Source organism: Schistocerca americana, chromosome 1, assembly GCF_021461395.2.
Source record: "Schistocerca americana isolate TAMUIC-IGC-003095 chromosome 1, iqSchAmer2.1, whole genome shotgun sequence".
Lineage (NCBI taxonomy): Eukaryota > Metazoa > Arthropoda > Insecta > Orthoptera > Acrididae > Schistocerca > Schistocerca americana.
The window spans coordinates 420,659,673-420,678,745 of record NC_060119.1 but is presented as its reverse complement, the minus strand read 5'-3'; the positions used below and the strand labels follow the sequence as shown (position 1 = coordinate 420,678,745).

The 19,073-nt window shown below is 38.3% G+C and overlaps 1 protein-coding gene and 1 long non-coding RNA gene across 5 annotated transcripts in view; one reads left to right on the top strand and one right to left on the bottom strand.

Moving 5' to 3' along the window:
• Window positions 1-273: 273 nt before the first annotated feature.
• Window positions 274-3,268, bottom strand: LOC124602415. 2 transcript variants are annotated; one of them, XR_006978585.1, is made up of 4 exons: window positions 2,941-3,094; window positions 2,129-2,524; window positions 1,883-1,961; window positions 274-425 (listed from the first exon to the last, which is right to left on the bottom strand). It is a non-coding gene; the product is annotated as an uncharacterized LOC124602415 (long non-coding RNA). The 2 variants fall into 2 exon arrangements; XR_006978586.1 differs by lacking the exons at window positions 274-425; window positions 1,883-1,961 and having other exon boundaries at window positions 2,270-2,524; window positions 2,941-3,268.
• A 1,722-nt stretch (window positions 3,269-4,990) lies between these two features.
• The window catches only part of LOC124602378 (pleckstrin homology domain-containing family D member 1-like), a 167,502-nt gene continuing 153,419 nt past the window's right edge, over window positions 4,991-19,073 (top strand). For all 3 annotated transcript variants that reach the window (XM_047136320.1, XM_047136319.1, XM_047136318.1), the window contains exons 1-5: window positions 4,991-5,200; window positions 14,517-14,703; window positions 17,544-17,620; window positions 17,827-17,918; window positions 18,008-18,060. In XM_047136320.1, coding sequence (XP_046992276.1) covers window positions 5,097-5,200; window positions 14,517-14,703; window positions 17,544-17,620; window positions 17,827-17,918; window positions 18,008-18,060 — 513 coding nt within the window. In that variant the 5' untranslated portion in view covers window positions 4,991-5,096. The remainder of the gene's footprint in view (window positions 5,201-14,516; window positions 14,704-17,543; window positions 17,621-17,826; window positions 17,919-18,007; window positions 18,061-19,073) is intronic.

The window sequence follows — 19,073 nt, the reverse complement described above, 5'->3', positions numbered from 1 at the left end:
TGCAAACAGAAGATACAATGGGTATACGTGAAGTCACCAAATGGATTAATTTGTTCATATGTTTACCATCTTGTCTCGCCATAATTTTGCTCAAGATCCAACCACTCTCTGCAGTAAGTAGCAATGTATCATTTTGATTCCAGATTTTCTGCAGACAGTTTATCTTACACAAATGACAACGGAGACTTCAAATATTATCCCCTGCTACCAGAATTTTTTTACTGGCCATGAAATAAATAAAAATACTTTAAATTCATATTGGACCATCAAAAAATGCAGCTTTACAATGTACTTTACCTTCACTGGATACTGCCTGCATCCAAGTAAGTACTGCACTATCAACAGTTTTAGGGAGCTCCTCAACATCTTAAGCTGGGCCACGTAGATCAGTACTGCACAACATCTTGCTGCATGCTATACTGGTCCTAAATGCACATGAACAGCAATGAACAACAGTATATGCAGTTAACCTACTGTGAAACCTCAGCTGTTAACTAAACTCTCAGAACAAAATTTTAACCACAAACTAAATTAACAAAGTAAAAACATCTCCAAGTAGTCCACAAAATAGAAACTTTTAAACAAGCAGAAGCCAGACTAAATGGCAAAAAATCCTCAAATGTTTGTTCACAGTGTTCTGAACAAATTCAGAAGTGGACTACAAGATCCCTAAACATGAGTAGCCAAGGTGGAGATGAGAATCTCACTTCTATCATGCACTGCACATGCTTACCAGTCTGGCACAGCAGTCACTTGATAACACACATTGAATTGTTAGGTTCTGAATGCTGACCAGGCACTAAACAGTAATAGGCAAAAGTATTCAGATGTACCTATCTGTGCAGATGTGCCCATCCAAGTTAGGGAGCTCCGATTCCGAGCATTGTGGACAATAGTCGGTTCACTTCTTGAAAGTGGAATGACTGAACAACACTACATTTAGCTCTGTCAGCAGCTAATAGCATTTGGGGGGCTAGCCTCACAGGCCCTTAACTGTAGCAGATAACCCAAATTCCTCCCCCCCCCCCCCCCCCCCCCGGACATGTTTTACATACATACAACACAACACTTCATTTCCCTACTTACAGCAGACCAACTCAACTATTTGGACAAGCTAATAATTATAAATAAAATGCATGGTATGGAACTGTTACAAATGTGAGAAGACTTGTACTGAGCAAGGAGAAACGATCTTAACTGCTTCAGGTACAAAATGAAAAAGTTATACTACAATTTCCAATTTTCTGCAGGATCTCAGATACAGCACATTAATTGCATAAGAGGCACTTTTAGGAACACATTTGCTTCTAATGAGAAGAAATGAAGTGTGGAAAAGCACCTATGCTATCAAGAGGTCAACACGATACTGAACTGTGGAAACATCAAAATACCTAAAAGAGCTGCTTATAGTGATGAGATAACCCAAAGAATACACCTGACACCATTTAGCAACAAATGCTAAAAAAAAAAAACAAATGGGCGATATAAACAGGAATAAGAAAAGTAACATAATAGACATATTGCCCAATCTTACACCTCAAAATAAACAACTAAACGCAATATGTCACACTTCAAAACATACTGATAGAATTTCTTACACCAACCACGACAATGCACAGAAGACGTCATATTACCACACCATTTAACTAATATGAAGTGAAAAATACGGAACCATACAATTAAGGAGAGTCGCGACTTGATAAAACAATTCAAATTAAAGTATTAGCGAGCAAAATGATAAAATCTAATAATCCACCGTTACTTGAAAATATCAAATTGCCCATAGGCATCCTGTCATCTGTTTCTACCCACTGTTTAAGCAGAAAACAAAAATTTCGTTAAGTAGAATTTTAAGAAATTAACATATGCAAAATCCTTGTACCTGATAATGAGTGCGCACGTACTTCTGACGAACCACCAGATATTTCAGGAGTCCAGTCTCCTTAAGCACTTCCAGACTCCTGCCAAATACAGCATACGTGACACATTTGTTCGACGGGTAAAAAAGTAGTAAAAAGACTTGGCAATATGATCTATATAAATCACGAAAATTTCATGTACAAATGCAGTTTGTAAGGATCTCACAATACACTTAAATCATAGCGCTCTGTATATAATAATCACTTACAAATACTACGTCACATTCTTCATAATGGCCGATGAGACGAAGTGGCATTCGCAACCCTTAAGACTCCTTTCCCCATGACGTCTGTACATGAATACACACATTATACGAAGAGAGGAATAATAGGTTCAAATAAAGAAGCAAAACAATATATTTTATTTTATTTTACAACACATTGGAAAGTTACAATAGAACAAGCAATATTCGTGGAACGTAAATACAATTCAGCACGAATCAAGAACAGTAATTCAACAGCATAAAATTACATCGAGAAATTTACAAACCAAAGCGTTGTTTCCAACTATCAGATCTCTGCTACTATCAGTTCTCCCCCGCTGTCACACAAGTTCTCTTCTCACATTCACACCCTCCAGACGCCATGACAGATTTCACAAAGGACTGGAAAAAAAAAAAATCACATGTTAATTTACACGCACAACACACGAGGATTATCTTTAAAGCAATATGGTCTTTCAACTGAAATGAAATTATCAAAGCTTCCGTGATTTCCGCACGTATGACAGTCCCATTTTAACATGTCCACGTTTGGAGTGCTCTTTTCCAGCCATTTACACTTGCAACTTTTGGGCATCTAGCCCATGCCGTGCCTGCTGTTTCTACTACAGCCCTGTTTCTAGTCCCGCTAGCATGATTGATAAAATCGCTTGTAATCTTTGTTCTTCCACCTTCAAGACTGCTCTTTCAACTTAAATAAAGAATTTCACGAACTCTTCTGTCTGACCACCTAGTTTTCTTCTCATGTCTCTACTCTGTAACGCAACGCCTACAGCTACTTAAATAATATTTAGACGTACCTCATCTTCTCCGCACCATCGCAACGCAATTCCCGAACAGTACTGATTCGCAAGTATCTTCAGTCATACGTATACCTTCACAATGGAATTCCCGTGACGTCATAATGCTGGAAAATTCTCAAAATGTCTCCTTCCGCGTAGGACTGAAGAAGTAGTTCTAGTGTATTTATTAACTTTCACAATAAATAATCTGAAATTCCGCAGTGTGTTGCATGTTTTTGTAATAAAACCATTATTTGTGACTTAAAACACTAGAATAACTTGTTTATTATCAGAGTGTAGGATATTTTATTGCATAGGAGAAAACTCCATCGGCGGATGCATACGATGTGTGTAGGTACGATATATGTATGTTATAAGGTTCGTATGAGCAGTTGCCAGCGGGCTCGTGCGCATGCGCAGAGCTGAATTCGCGTATGAGCAGTGCCTTCCTCCCGCTTCTGGCTACTTGGAGCGTGGCTGTTTGGTGTACGAGCAGTAGCAGCAAGTAGCCAGAAGCTACCCGGAAAAATTTTCCTGGCGCGCCCAAGCTGCCAGATTCGCGCATGCGCAGAGCAAGCTGAGTTATAGTGGGGGGGTCCTTCCTCACGTGACCCGTGGCCGTGTCTTCGTTTACAGCTCCCATGTCAAATGAAAACAAAACAGATTTCTGTGGCCGGGAGCCATCAAGTGAATTAATATACATTCTCATAACCATGAAAGACCAAAATAAGTTAGTAGTTTCAATTCTCTGATTTTATATTATTTCCAGGTTATTAGTAATCAACCATTAATGTCTTAATGAAGCTATTTCTGTGTTTTATAGAGAAATTTGCTTGAGTTTTTTTCCTCTGAGGCAGTTAGTTTATTTGAAACGAAACGAAGTGTTTCATTCCGCGCTATTGGCTACTTTCAACCTCGTTCAATTTAAAGTGCAAATTTTCATTTTCTGGGACGAATGACGTTATACCATAATAAAGAACCAAATATGAGAATACAGTACTGGACCTCCAATAAAATTGGTATCACGAGAACCACATGAAAAGCTGAATATCAGGAACTTCAGAGTCCATCTGGACATAGAAATGTGCAATTAGAGCGGAATGAAGCATTTAGTATGGTTTATGGAATTCCGATGCTGCTGGAGTAGTCTCTGATGTCCTGTTCCTTGCATGACACTGTAAGATCTCTTAATGCTATATACGTAAGAACACACGTAATCATTGACTTGAAGCTAAGTGGGCAAATATGGTCAGTGGTTTTGAACTAAATATTTTGTTTCAAATATAATGACAGCTGTAGCAGAATTTTATAGATCTGCCTTCTGTGAAAGTGTTTTTCGATCACAAGGCACTTGTCTCGTACTTCCTCTGGGCCTGAAGTTATTTCTTTATTTGTGTTTACGTCTTAAATTTATAGAATGCCATTCTATGCTAAATTTTAGACTGGCAGCATACCATGTTTTATCGTTTTAACTCCCCACATGGCTTCATATTTATTCCTAGAGTAGAATATAAACTGTCAGTTGTACCGTTTCTTTGCCTCATAGACAACCATGTTAATTTTTTCACATTTTGAAATAGTTATGAAAGTTATTGTCCTTTATTCCGGTGTAAGCTACACAAGAAACTCTTTTTTTGTTGCAAGTAATTTGTATTCCATCCTAGTAGCTTTTTGCAGTGATGTGTAGATGTAAACGTGTTGGAAATGCTACATAACAAAATTGCAGAGCACGAATTAAAAGAAAAAATCTGTGAAAAATTTTATGGTACTTCGAGCTGTGGAGTCTAATTTTGAAATGACTCAAAAGCCAAGAACTACTTCCTTATTTGCATCCTTTATCTATGTGGGATATGATAAAACAATTCAGTATATTCTCTCAACAACATGCCGCACGGGCGGCACGGCTACACAGTACACATGGTCACGTGATGCCCCACCAGAAATACGACGAAAAGCGTATGAGCAGAGCAAGCACCAAGCACGGGCTGCCTACGTCATCGTAGCTGCGCATGCGCATTACAGCCTGTTGTCTGGCGCATTCTGGTAACTGCTCAAACGGACCTATACTTTCCGCCTTCCGGTTATCGACTTCCGGGAACGGAGCGTAAAGTCTGTATACGTCAAATCATGTCATGAGCTGCAGAAAGTATGCTTTACGATGCGTATGATCGAAAATGATCGATGCTGATGAGCCGTTTAACATAGTAACCAAAGTACAGTTGAGTGGAATTTTGTTAAAAAAATCTTTTTCTCCCCATTCCAACAAATGGAACAAAAGGTAAAATGAAAGGAATACACGACACTGTTGAACTTGTTGCTGTGCATGAAACAAGGTTTAAGTTTTTATAAAACAATGTAGGCCGCAGCTGACCTAAGTGGATTCTATTATACAATAGATGGGATATCTAATATTTATTTATTTAGCATCCATTCCATCGTACAAACGTTATTGGACTCGTCACAAATAGAAATAGGTTAACAATGCAGCACAGAACTGAATTGCATACAAAAATAAAACCGTAAATCTACATTTTGTCGAAAGATAAATCAGATTAATTTAATCACTATTACAGAGATAATTCATTTAAAGTAAACTATAGATAATAGGCTAAAGTCCTTTAAACTGCAACATAATAAATAGAAAATATAAAACTTCTCACAGCAGTACTTCCTCTTTTGTGTCGATTAATTTCCTGGTCTATTACAGAAATGAGATTACATTAAATTAATAATAAATTTACCTTCTATTTCAAGATGATGTAAATTTTAATCACCATTAATAATAATAATAATAATAGATAGACTAAAACGTTGGAGTTTTGAAGGAATACATCAACAAAGGAAAGATATCTCAGAACTTATAAGAAACAAGCCCATTACATTTATTGTGATGATTAGTTTCCAATTTGTTTACCTTGATCTTAATAAAATTCATTTACTAAATAGCAACATTTTTCAAATAAGTGTTTTTTTTAAGTCCTAATCTAAATTTTATAATTGTTGAGGCTCGCCTTGGTTACAAGTACACGCCTGAATATGAATAGCGATAGAATTCCTAATTTCTGAAACAGTGGCCTGCAGTGAGCTTGTGCATGGCTGTGTGTAATTATTTGAACAGTCCGGTTTTTATAGGGTAAAAATTTATTTTAAGTTAGATTTTGAGCTGGCCCAGAAAGTTATCCCATATAAAGCAACAGAATGAAAGTATCCAGAGTATGCCATTCTTGTCCCTCAGAAGTTCGAACATTTACAATAATTCTCAGGGCAAATCAGGTTGAGTTAAGTCTGTGTGAAACGTATCTAACTTGGTTTTTCCAATTTAAAGCTTCATCCATGTGGAAACCCAAACTGCACGCTTACTATTTAACTATCATCCAATTCTAGAATAATCTCCACATCCTGAATTGTTTGTACAAATGGTAGGTAGTTTGTTTTCTTTGCATTCAGTGAATGCTCTTTTGCACAGAACCAAATCTCAGTACTTTTCAAGATGTTGTTTCAAGTAATATGTAACGAGCGTTCAATGTCACTCACTAATAGGTTTGTATCATTGGCAAATAATACAAGTTCGGCTTTATTATGTGGTAAATGCAAATCATCACATAAATAAGAAAGAGTAGTGGGCCTAAGCTGCTTCCCTGTCGGACACCTATGGCTACTTCTTTTGCTTCTGAAACTAGCCTTATTTTTTGATTCAAGCTAACAGTGGTGAGCCCTACGACCTGAGATCTGTTCTTGAGATAAGATAGAAACCACATTTTTGTTTTTCCTGTAATACCTATTGCTTCCAACTTATCAAGGAGGATTTCGCTACAGACAGTATCAGCTGCTTTATTCATATCTAAATTAATTCCTATTCCACTTTTGTCATTTTCCAAATTTTTTAATAATTTTTTGTATGTTGTCTGTGACTGCACTTTCTGTCTTGTGTTTTGCATGAAAATCATGTTGATTGCAGTTCCAAAGTTTATTTTTGTTGAGGTAATTGGTGACTCTTAATTTCATTAGTTTCTCAAATGTTTTGGAGGAAGCAAGAGAGAAGTGATGTAGGATGGTAGTTTTCTATTTTATTTCTGTCTCCATTGTTAAAGAGTGGTATCGCTGTTGAGTCCTTTAGCCGCTGAGGAAACAACACCTTCATTAAATGATAGATTTGCAATGTGAGCTAAAGGTTTTAGTCGGCACAGCAGCCATTATTATAATTATAACAGGTACTTCATCTGCACCTGCTGACATTTTAGGCTTCAGGCTCCTAATCTTCCTAATTACTTCTTGTTCATTTGTTGGGGAAATGTTCTTGTTACAGCCAGCCCATGGGGCCTCTACTATTTTTTTGTTCTTTGAAATTTAAATTTAGTGTGTGCGGTACATTTAAAAAGTGGTCATTAATGTAAGCTGCTATTTTATTTTTCTGTGTTGTGGGTTTCACTGTTTTTGAATGTTATTTCTTCATTATCACAAATTCTTCCAGTTTCATTTTTTACTATTCTCCATATAGTTTTAGATTTCTAATCAGCCTTTCTGATTAGACAGTGATTAAATAGTTGCTTTGCTTTTGCTGTTACCTTCCGGTATATTTTTCTGTATGTTTTTATATATTCTACAAACTGTAGATCAGTGCAGTACGTCTTTTTGTTACAAAAACAAATTAGCAGTTGTTTGGAACTTATGTACATGGTAGATTTATACATTTATTAATTTAGGGAAACTTGAAACACAATAGTGAATGAAAAATTTGTAAGCTTTAAGTTACAACTGACATTTGAAATCCAGACACAATGTGTACATTTACATTTTACTTGTTCCAGTATTCAGCTGTGTGAAAAACTTTACCAGTGGCATGAGATTTCAGATGGCTTAACCAGATTTCTGCAGCTGTTGTACAATCTCCCTCAACATGTTACCTCAGTTCTCATTTGAGGTGCCTGAAATTCGTATGAGCATTTCGTACTGGGTTTTCCATTGGTTGCTATCGACCTTTTGCATGTCCTTTACCTCCGCACTTGAAAGTTAACGAGATATTGAATGAAAACTGGATTGTTTTGTATGTAGGAAGCTCAGTGAAACATTGGTTGGAATGAGCCCAACCATTTCATACTGAGGATAACGTATTTTGCAACGTTTGCTATTGTCCTCCTTTTCTCATAAATGCATTGCACTGCCACGAGACAAAGAAATGCCCAATCTTATCAGAGCTTTCTAAAACTTCCTCTTGCTTACGGAAATATTATTTGGGTAGGGTGTATTAATGGGATAAATATTACATCTTAGGTTAAAAGGATACCTGTAATTAAAAAACGGGAACAATAAATAAAATTGATCCAGTTCTTTCATTTTGTGTCCCAATTAGTTTTACATTATTATATTTTCAACAAAGGTCCTTTCTTCCCTCTGAAACACCACAGTGCATCAGTTACTTTATTAAGTTAAAATTTTATTACACATTTATTTGCATTTTAACAAATTCTTTTGTGATAAAGCTTTTTGGGTGTTCTGAAAGTTGTTGTTGCATATTTTTCGTTTTTAATCAGGATATACTTGTAAATTTTGAATGCTGTGACTCTTAAGGGACAGTGGATGGAGAATATTTATGATTGTAGGCTTTGCAATAGATTATTTACCAGAATAAGACCATGCTCATAAAATAAATTTTTCAGTGAATTGGTATGCTGTGTGATCAAAAGTACCTGGACACCTGGCTGAAAATAACTTAAAAGTTCATGGTGCCCTCCATTGGTAATGGTGTAATTCAATGTGGTGTTGGCCCACCCTTAGCCTTGATGACAGCTTCCACTCTTGCAGGTATATGTTCAAGCAGATGCTGGAAGGTTTCTTGGGGAATGGCAGTCCATTCTTCACAGAGCGCTGCACCAAGGAGAGGTATCGATGTCGGTCAGTGAGGCCTGACACGAAGACAGCATTTCAAAACATCTCAAAAGTGTTCTATAGTATCCAGATCAGGACTCTGTGCAGGCCAGTCCATTACAGGGATGTTATTGTCGTGGGAAATACGGAAGCATCCAATCCCACCCGTCTGCTTTGACCCATGACGTCACAAATATGGCGGAAACAAAAACACACACACACACACTTTCCACAAGAAGCCTAATGACACTAACGGGACAAGCGCGGGCAATGGGGTGTTTTGGGTGGGGGGCAAACTAAATATAAACAAATTTAGACGCCTTGCGTAGCTACAACGTGTAAGTGAAGACAGCCATGCACGAATACCCACCCACCTCCCCAGGGGTCGTAACCCCTGCAACCCATAGAAGATAAAGATGCTTCAGTAACTGATTAGTGTTTTTTGTCTTTAAAAAAAAAAAAATCTCACGGGGTAGAACGAACAGATCAGAAAGATAAATATAATAAACTAAAACAGAAATTCGAGGAAACAGATAATTAAAATAAGTAATAAGTGTTTTTAAATTTAAAAAAAAAATCTCACGAGATAGAACGAACAGATCAGAAAAGTAAATAAAATAAGATAAAACAGAACTGGAGACAGCCACACTCAAACCAAACTCCGCGCCATCATGACGTCACACACGACAACACCCTTACGCCACGGGTCAAAGCCGACACGTGGGATCGGACGCTTCTGTCGACCCTTGTCGGGTAACCACTCCGCCACAGGCTGTGCATTATGAATAGGTGCTTGATAGTGTTCAAAGATGTAATTGCCATCCCCATATTGCTCTTCAATGGTGAGAAGCAAGAAGACGCTTAAAACATCAATGTAGGCTTGTGTCATGATAGTGCCACAATAAGCAACAAGGGGTGCAAGCCCCCTCCATGAAAAACATGACCACACCATAACACCTCTGCCTCCGAATTTTACTGTTGGCACTGCACACGCTGGCAGATGACGTTCGCCAGGCATTTGCCGTACCACGCCCTGCCATCGGATTGCCGTGTTGTGTACTGTGATTCGTCATTCCACACAATGTTTTTCCACTGTTCAGTCATCCAATGTATATGCTTCTTACACCAAGCGAGATGTCGTTTGGCATTTACTGTCATGACGTGTGGTGTATGAGCAGCTTCTCGACCATGAAATCCAAGTTATTTCACCTCCCGCCTAACTGTCATAGTACTTGCAGTGGATCCTGATGCAGTTTGGAATTTCTGTTTGATGATCTGGATGGATGCCTACCTATTGCACATTATGACCCTCTTCAACTGTCGGCGGTCTCTGTCAGTCAATAGACGAGGTCGGCCTGTACACTTCTGTGCTGTACGTGTCCTATCACATTTCCACTTCACTATCACATCGGAAACATTGGACCTAGGAATGTTTAAGTGTATGGAAATCTCGCATACAGACATATGACACAAGTGACACCCAATCGCCTGACCACATTCGAAGTCTGTGAGTTCTGCGGAGCACCCCATTCTGCTCTCTCATGATGTCTAATGAATACTGTGGTTTGCTGATATGAAGTACGTGGGAGTAGGTGGCAGCACACTGCACCTAATATGAAAAACCTATGTTTTTGGGGTTGTTTGGATACTTTTGATCACGTAATGTCTGTTCAGCTTGATTAACCCTGAAACAACTTGCCATTCAATACTTCATTGGACTGGAATGTAATTTTTTCTGAGAGAGTTGCATTTTTTAAGTTAGCTTACCCATAATTTTAACACTATTTATTTCTGCTGTGCAGTTGGTAACACCTATTTCATTAAGGGGAAAGTCAGATGTAAACATCACCTGTGTGTTACCAGTGGTAGTAAGTGTCATTTAGATGTTAATTTTGGCATATCAATAGTAAGCTTTCATCCTAGATTAGTGTACATGAGCACAGTTTATGCCTTGTGTTCACATAATGCATGGAAGTCCATACCAGACCACAATTAGCCATGACTTTACCACTGTGTGTATGTATACACAGTAAATTTTCACTCTTATTTTTGTCACCATTATCTCAAAACTTTGCAGGAGGTAGCTTGCTATAAAACATGGGTTTTGTTGTTACCACCCATCTAGCCCCACTACAGCCCTTCCACATATTATTGTTTCTATCATAGTGCTATCATTTCTTAATTGTTTATTCTTATATCATCTTCTCATAAATATTTTGGGACTCATCTTAATCCTTTTACTTCTTTTTTGCCTTGTTCCACCTCATGTGCCTGTTTCTCTTATTTGTCATCTGCTCACTGTACCACCCCAAACTTTTCGGGTTTCTGAATCTTGTATGTTTTAAACAGTTCACTGTTGTTGATTTCCATTCTTCTCTTGTCCCATTGTATCTCTTTAGACCACGAGTACTTGTTCACTGTGTTACTTAATTTGTAAGCAGTTTTTTTTAATGTTTACTCTATATGACCAGGTAAATAAACTGTATGATTGTGAAATTAGCATTTGTGTGACATCCCATTTCCTGTAAAATTCATTTCTGCTGGGAACTATACATTTATTGTCTCTCTATCTGGTTGAAGATTAAAATTCTAATTATCACCATACAAATGTTCTTTATTGACCAGATGACAATACAAAACTGCTGATTGGGATCCTTTTTTTTTATTATGCTTTAACTGCCTTTTGAGAGTAGTGTGATAAATATGATCTGGAAGCTGTAAATTAAGGGGCCCAAACTGTTAATTGAAGGCTGTGGGGACATTAAGTTACCATAGATGGAGGCGAGGTTAATTTTGGGAGTCGAGAAAGTGTTGTAAGGATAACTTCAATCTGTGCAATTTGGAAAAGCTGGTGGTGGAGTGGAGGATCCAGATGGCTCAGGCTGTGAAGTGCCCTGAAATCAAGCGTGCTGTGTCACAGGGGGTTCTACTTTGCTATCAGCCACAGTCTGGTGGTGGCTGTTCCTACAAGTGGTCAGCTGGTAGGTAGTCATATCAATATACAAAACTGCACAATGACTGTGGCAGAGCTGGTTTATGACATGGCTGTGAAAGCAGCCACGTTGTATGTCCCGGCTCTGAAAACAGCCGTGTTATATGTCATATACCATGTCTGCCACAATCATTGCATGACCTTTTTTAATGGTATGACTACCAAGCAGCTGTCCACCAGCATGGATGGTCACCGCCGAACTGTGACAAAGAGCAAAGTTGACCACCCTGTGTCACAACATGCAGCTGAACATAACATGCTTGAGTTCAGTGGCATGTCACAACCTGGGTCATCTCATTCCTCCCTTCCATCTCCAACTTTTCTGAAATGGTAGATGAAGTTACCCTTGCAACACATTCTCTGCTCCCTAAATTATTCCTGCCTCATCCTACGTATCCCACTGTCTGCACACCCTCCACCCAACACTCTCTGCCTCCTTTGTCCTATCACTTCCTCCCTGCTCATGTCCCCTCACCCTCTTTGTATGCTGCCCTCTGCCACAGCATGCACCTGCCTTCCCATTCCCTGCTCCGCTCCTTTTCCACTCCTCGGTTCTCCCTGCCCCACAGCCTCCCAATGCCGCATCTGTTGGTAGTCTTCTCATGCCTCCTAGTCCCTGCATGTGCTGGCAGACAGCACTCTGCTTACCCACACCCCCACCTTGCTATCCCTTCCCTATCCCCTACAGGCTACCACTTCCATTCAATGTGACAGTTGGATTCCTGTCTGAGCTGCCAGAGATGGCAGTCATGTGTACATTGCTGTGCTTGCTCGAGTGTTTGTTTCCTTTTCCGAAGATGGCGATTTGCTATCAAATGTACAGTTCAGTGTTAGAAGTTGTTTAACAACCGAAAATGCTATATTCTCTTTTCTCTGTGAGGTACTGGATGGGTTAAACAAAAGGTTTTGAATGCTAGGCATATTTTTTGATTTTACTAAGGATTTAACTAAGACGTTTGAGTGTATTGATCACAAAATATTGCTCCAGAAGTTGGACCATCATGGAATATAGGGAGTAGCTCACAATTGATTCACCTCTTACTTTAACAACAGGCAGCAAAAGGTCATTACTCACAATGTTGATAACATCTGTGATGTGGGGTCTGAGTGGGGTACTGTCAAGTAGGGGTGCTCCAGGGATCAGTGTTGGGGCCACTCCTGTTCCTTATCTATATAAATGATATGCCCTCTAGTATTACGAGTAACTCTAAAATATTTCTGTTTGCTAATGACACTAGTTTGGCAGTAAAGGATGAGCGTGCAACATTGGCTCGGTTTCAAATAGTGCAGTCCATGACCCAAGTTCATGGCTTGTAGAAAATAAACTAACACTAAATCGCAGTAAGACAGTTTTTACAATTTCTAACACACATTGTAACAAAACCTGATATTTTAATTTCACAGAATGGGCATATGATTAGTGAAATTGAATAGTTCAAGTTTCTCCATGTTCAGATAGATAGTAAACTGTCATAGAAAGCCCACATTCAGGATCTTTTTCAAAGACTTAATGCTGCCATCTTTACTATTCGAACAGTATCTGAAATGAGCGATCGTTTGATATGAAAATTAGTCTACTTTGCTTATTTTCATTCGCTTATGTCGTATGGTATTATACTATTTGGGGTAACTCTTCCCATTCTGAAAGGGTAGTTTTGGCTCAGAAGCAGGTGGTTCGGGCTATAAGTGGTGTAAGTTCACGAACCTCATACCTCGTGTCGACCCCTATTCATGAGTCTGGGTATTTTGACATTGGCCTCTCAAAAAAAAAAAAAAAAAAAATATATATATATATATATATATATATATATATATATATATATTTTTCTCCTTACTGCCATTTCTTGTTAACAATATTATACTCGGCAGAAATCAAACCTGCATTCTGATTGGGCTTCTTTAACTCTTGTGCTGAAAGCTACCACTCGAATTAAAAAATCTTAGAAGTAATCCATGCGCTTTCGAATTGAAACTGAAGAGTTCCTCATGGGTCACTCCTTTTATTCTGTCAAGGTGTTCCTTGAAAAATTAAGCTGATTCTTGTTGTATTGTTGATTGCGTTTACTTGAACTTATGGATTGACTTTTTTCGGGTTCATAAACATTTTATTTTTATCTATTATTACTTTTATGTTGTAATTTCATGTACTGACACATTCCTTGACTGACCTCGGAGATTTGCTCCTCAATTTGGTCATACAGAACTAGACGTGTAAACGGAAAGCTAAATGTGTAACAGTCTTTTCGTTGTGTTTTACAGTGAGTAGCAACCTATCTTTTTTCTTTGGTTTTCTTATTACTCGTCCCTATTCACATCACTTCACCTTCTTTGTGTGTTGCCCTCTGCCAGTGCACCCACCCATCTTCCTCCTTCCCTGCTCCTCTCATTTTCTACTCCCTGTTTGTCCCACCCCACATCCCTGCCTCACAGCCTCCCGACACTGCACTGCACCTTTGGCAGTCTTGCAATGCACCCTACTTCGTGCATGCTCTGTCAGACAGCACTCTTCTCTCCCTCCACTCATGCTGCACAATACCTTCCCCTTGCCCACCCCTTTCAGATTGTTACTGTTTGTGTTTTTAGCTAATCCTCCCTACGCTTCTAATGAAATAGTGTTTCATTGTTAACAACAATATGGAAAGGATAGATTGCTACTGACCACAGATGAGGCATTGTTGTTTTTGTTACCAGTGTACATATTACTCATTAACTTTCAAATATTATATTATCGTTGCAGGTTTTTTATGGTGAAAGAAGGATTCCTGCTCTATTACTCAGAAAATGAAAAGAAATCCTTTGACAAAAGAGGCTACTTCAACATTCATCCAAAGGGTGTATTACCAATTGGAGGATGTATAATTCAACCATCATCTGACGTCGGCCAGGAGTATATCATCAAAATTGGTAGTGACAGCTTCATAAATGTAAGTGTTAATTGGTTTCAAGAAGAGTGAAATTGATAAAATCAAAATAATTCCACATTTTCTTGAAAGCACATAAAGTTAAACTAACAGTTGTTTTGTAGGTGAAAAATAAAGTAGAAATAGGATGAAGTCTGATAAATACAAAAAGGCTGATAAACATACAGTAATACGGGAAGAAAATGAAAAGTAAAATGATATGAAGTTAATGTAAATTGTAGTCAGATGTTCGGTCTTAGTCAAATGTAATTGAAAGACCTATGCTGAACTGAAAAATCTGAAGGCATGGGATGAATATTACAGCAAGAAGAACATGTAAAATGTTATGTATTTTTGACAATCAGATATCTGTTGGTACTGTGGAGCTTGTTAATGTTTATTATAAATGTGGGTTTAGCAGTGGTCATAACAGTCATTCAAATATAAACTGACATTTTGTGCCATGGATGCTGGAAAGGCCTATTGCAGTGTGTGGTGCTAGTGGCAGGTATGTAGGGATATACAGAAGGCCTAGAAATTTCATCATAAGACAGAGTGGGAGCCATGAGCAAGCAGGTCATATGTCCTTCTATACATTGGAAATTGCTAGACGCCTACTGTGTTTTTCAGAAGCTACTCTACCAAAGACTCCAGAGCTTGAGTGTGCACAAAAATGTTGCCGGTGGTGTAATGCTGAAGGAAATAAATCTCACAAGAACTGAATGTAGCTTACTTTTGTTAATGACAATACTACTGTATCTTGTGAACTGTGACCCACACTGAAAGTGTTGGGAGTCTGCATAGTCACTGAAAACACTTTGAATTTCATGATGTGTCAGTGAGGCTGTGCCATTATCCTTACAGTCTAGCAAATAAATTCCAGTTTGAACATTTTTCTGCAGTCCATTTGAAGGAGGAGAAGGGGAATTATTATGAGAAATGATAACATACATAAAACTTGATCAGTATTGCTAAGCTACATTTAATCCTTATTTTGCCCTCTGCTACTGTGAGCCCCCCCCCCCCTCTCTCTTTCCCCCACCCTCCCTCTCTCCCTCCCTCCCTCTGTCTCACAGTACTTCTATACGCACTCATAGTGATGCACATATTCCCCTGCCCCCTTCGCCACTCCCTCTATCCTTTTCCTCTGCTTCCCAAACTTATCTGTGCGAACAACCACTCGTGGTTACATAATATCTCAACATTTATTGGGGTGCCTTTATGTGCCTCATTTTTACGTTACACAGAACTTTAGTTACTTAAATGTTAAATTAATCTGTTAATCTACAAAAGAAAAACAAATCCCCCCTCCTCCAATACTCCTTCTACACAAGTAATCACAGGAATTTTACCATGAACGTTCATGACTCCTCTAATGTCATTGAGGTGTATTGAATCTCACCTCCCAATAGCACAACCTATGACAACACCAAATTGAGCTCCTCCCCTTTCCACATCGTTGTTGACATTAACCTGTTCAGTTCCCTGTTAATGTACTGTACATCTTTATTAAATCAGAGCTTATCAAGCCACTGTAGAATCTAGTCAAGAGTCACAGTTCTCCCTTCTGTCATTAAGTTTCATACTACTTTTCACCTACTTCCAATCTCTTGTGTTTTTTCTGCAAGTGGATGAGGCACTTCATCTCAACTCATGTAGTAGGTTATGTCATTTTTCCAGTTTTGTGCTTCTTGCCCTTTACCATTTGCACATCCCATTTTCTTTTTCCTTTATAACCGTCACAATTAAAAGTCTGCTGCCACTAGCTGTACTGGAAAGGCACCTTCTTTTTGGTGACTGTTTCTCTCAGCTGGAAACCTTGTATGTCTACAGAATAGTCTCAATAATTACTGCTTTTTTGACCCTACTGCAATTGTCCAATGGAAATTAGAATTAGTAATTGCCCCTCCTCCCTCTCCTCCATGTTTCCAAGGTAACTAATTAGCACCAGCAGCTTATCTTTGAGAGAATAATGATTAAGGTGTGCAGGATTTTTAATAGGCCTTGTGTCTAACTAGAAATTAAGATGAAATGAAAAAAAGGTTTTAGAAGTTTACAACTGTAGGCACTTAATTAGTTATTCCCTTTTATAAATAACTTAATAAGAACAAACTCTAACTAATTAAAAGTTAATGTAAACAGCAAGATGAATCTAGGTATCTTTTTTGGTATGTTATGGTTTTATTGCAAAATGTTCTCAGTTATTGTATTAGTAATGGAAATGACTAAGTGAGGTGGCGTAATGATTAAGACATTGTATTTACTGTTAGGAGCATGTCAGTTCAAATCCCTGTCCGTCAATGCAATTATAAATTTTCTTTGATTTCCCTCAGTCACTCGGGCAAATCCCATTATGATCCTTTCAAAAGAATGAGACTAGTTTCTTCCCCAGTCTGAATTTCTGCTTTGCTTCCAATGACTTCATTGTCAACAGGGTGCTAAACCCTTTTCATCCTTCCTTCCTTCTTTTCATACCGATGGATGAATGTTTGTCACAAATGTTCGGTAATTTTAATGATATGTGTACCATAGATTTTGCCTGCTCAGTTGTTAATTCATTTTCAGTTGTGTAGCACTGTACATGAGCCGTGTGCATACGGTCTCTGTAGGTCTTTATTTCTTTCTTTTCCTTTTTTTCTTTTTTCTTTTTTAAAAGCAATACATTGGTTTAGCATTGAAGTTTGTACAACAGTGTTTTATTCCCATTTGAGTAAGAAATGTTTCAGTATGTATTATTTTATCATCTGCAGTACCTATAAATGGAATTAATTTGTTTAAGTGATATCTGTGATGGTAGCTCTGATTTCGTAAATAGATGTGTGCATCAAGTCATTCTGTTTCGCTGAGATGCCACTGTTCCTCAGGGCCCAGTAATATTGGCAGCAGAAACTCAGTTTGACCAAGAACGATGGATTCAAGGTTTGCAAGAGGCAGCTCGTATGTAAGTGTAGTATTCTGCTTCTATGAATTTTGTACATTTAATCCCAAATTCATATTCTAAATTTTTAGCATATTGCAGTAATGTAATTTTCTGTTAAGTTTTATTATCAGCAGAAGACAGCATGAGGTATGTTGAAATATGCACAAACAGTATTTCACTTATTTTATTCTAATACAATGGAAAATTATCTAACTATAATGTTTCAGAACATGGGAGAATTCACGAATGGGAGAATCCATCATTCGGGACTTAGAATCTCAGGGCCTAAAACTGAACAAAGAAAAGCAGTCTTATGTGGGTAAGCTATACAAACAGTATTATTTACCAGGAAAAAATGTTTTAAATCAAGTATCTGTTACTAATTTACCTGAATTCTTTCCTGAGCAGAGAAGTTACATGAGGAGACAATTGCATTACAGGATGAAATAGATAGAAATGAGGTATGTATACAGGATGATGTTTATAATCATATTTAAGAAGTACATAATTTCTGTAAAAATAAAATATTTTTTGGCAGCATCAGTTTCAATTTTGTAGAAGGGCACTGTTGGATAGGTTATTAGTATGAGATAGTAGAATGTTCTGTATTCTGTTGAAATTAGATAGGGGCTACTCGATGTCCCACTGTGGCCATGACTCGAGGCAAATGATACTCTACTTTCCCAATTACAGTAAGTGTTCAGATGCAGTTCCACCAACTTCAGTACACATAGTGATCCTGATCTGCTTTTCAAATGACCATACCCAGGACAAAAGCATATCTGCGAGAATTTCAGCACGGGCATTTCTGATGTGGTTGACTATGTCTTCACGGCCTGTTGGCATGTGGTAGTACTCCTTATCTTTTAAATATCCATACAGAAAGAAGTTCAGCGATGTCAAATCTGGCAGCCTAGCAGGCCAATTAATAGGGTCACCTCTGCCGATCAACCAACCAGGGTAAACACGATCTATACCTGCCATGCTTCAGTTGTGTAATGGGCGAGGCAACCATGGCGCTGGAACCACATATGTTGCCGAATGTCCTTGGCAACATTCTGCCGTAGTACCATTACTTCCTGTTCCAAAAATGTTTAATATTTGTGTTCATTCAGTGTGCCATCTATAAACTAATGAACCAATGAGTTTGTTCCTCATAATGCCACACCAAATGTTAACTGACCGAGGACACTGATGGTCAACTGTCATAACCAGTGGGGATTATATACACTCCAGTAACGCATGTTATGCTGATTAATGTTACCATGGTTTTTAAATGTAGACACATCAGAAAATAGTACCTTGGCATAAAATGTGGGGGTTGTTTGGATTTGTTGACCTATCCGGTAGACCCGCTGATTCAACTCGTCCATAACTCTATACAGCGGATCTAACGCCGTGGCAAGGAGGTGATCTTTTGCTGGGTACCTGGTCACTTTGGGATACAGGGTAACGACATGGCTGACAAAACTGG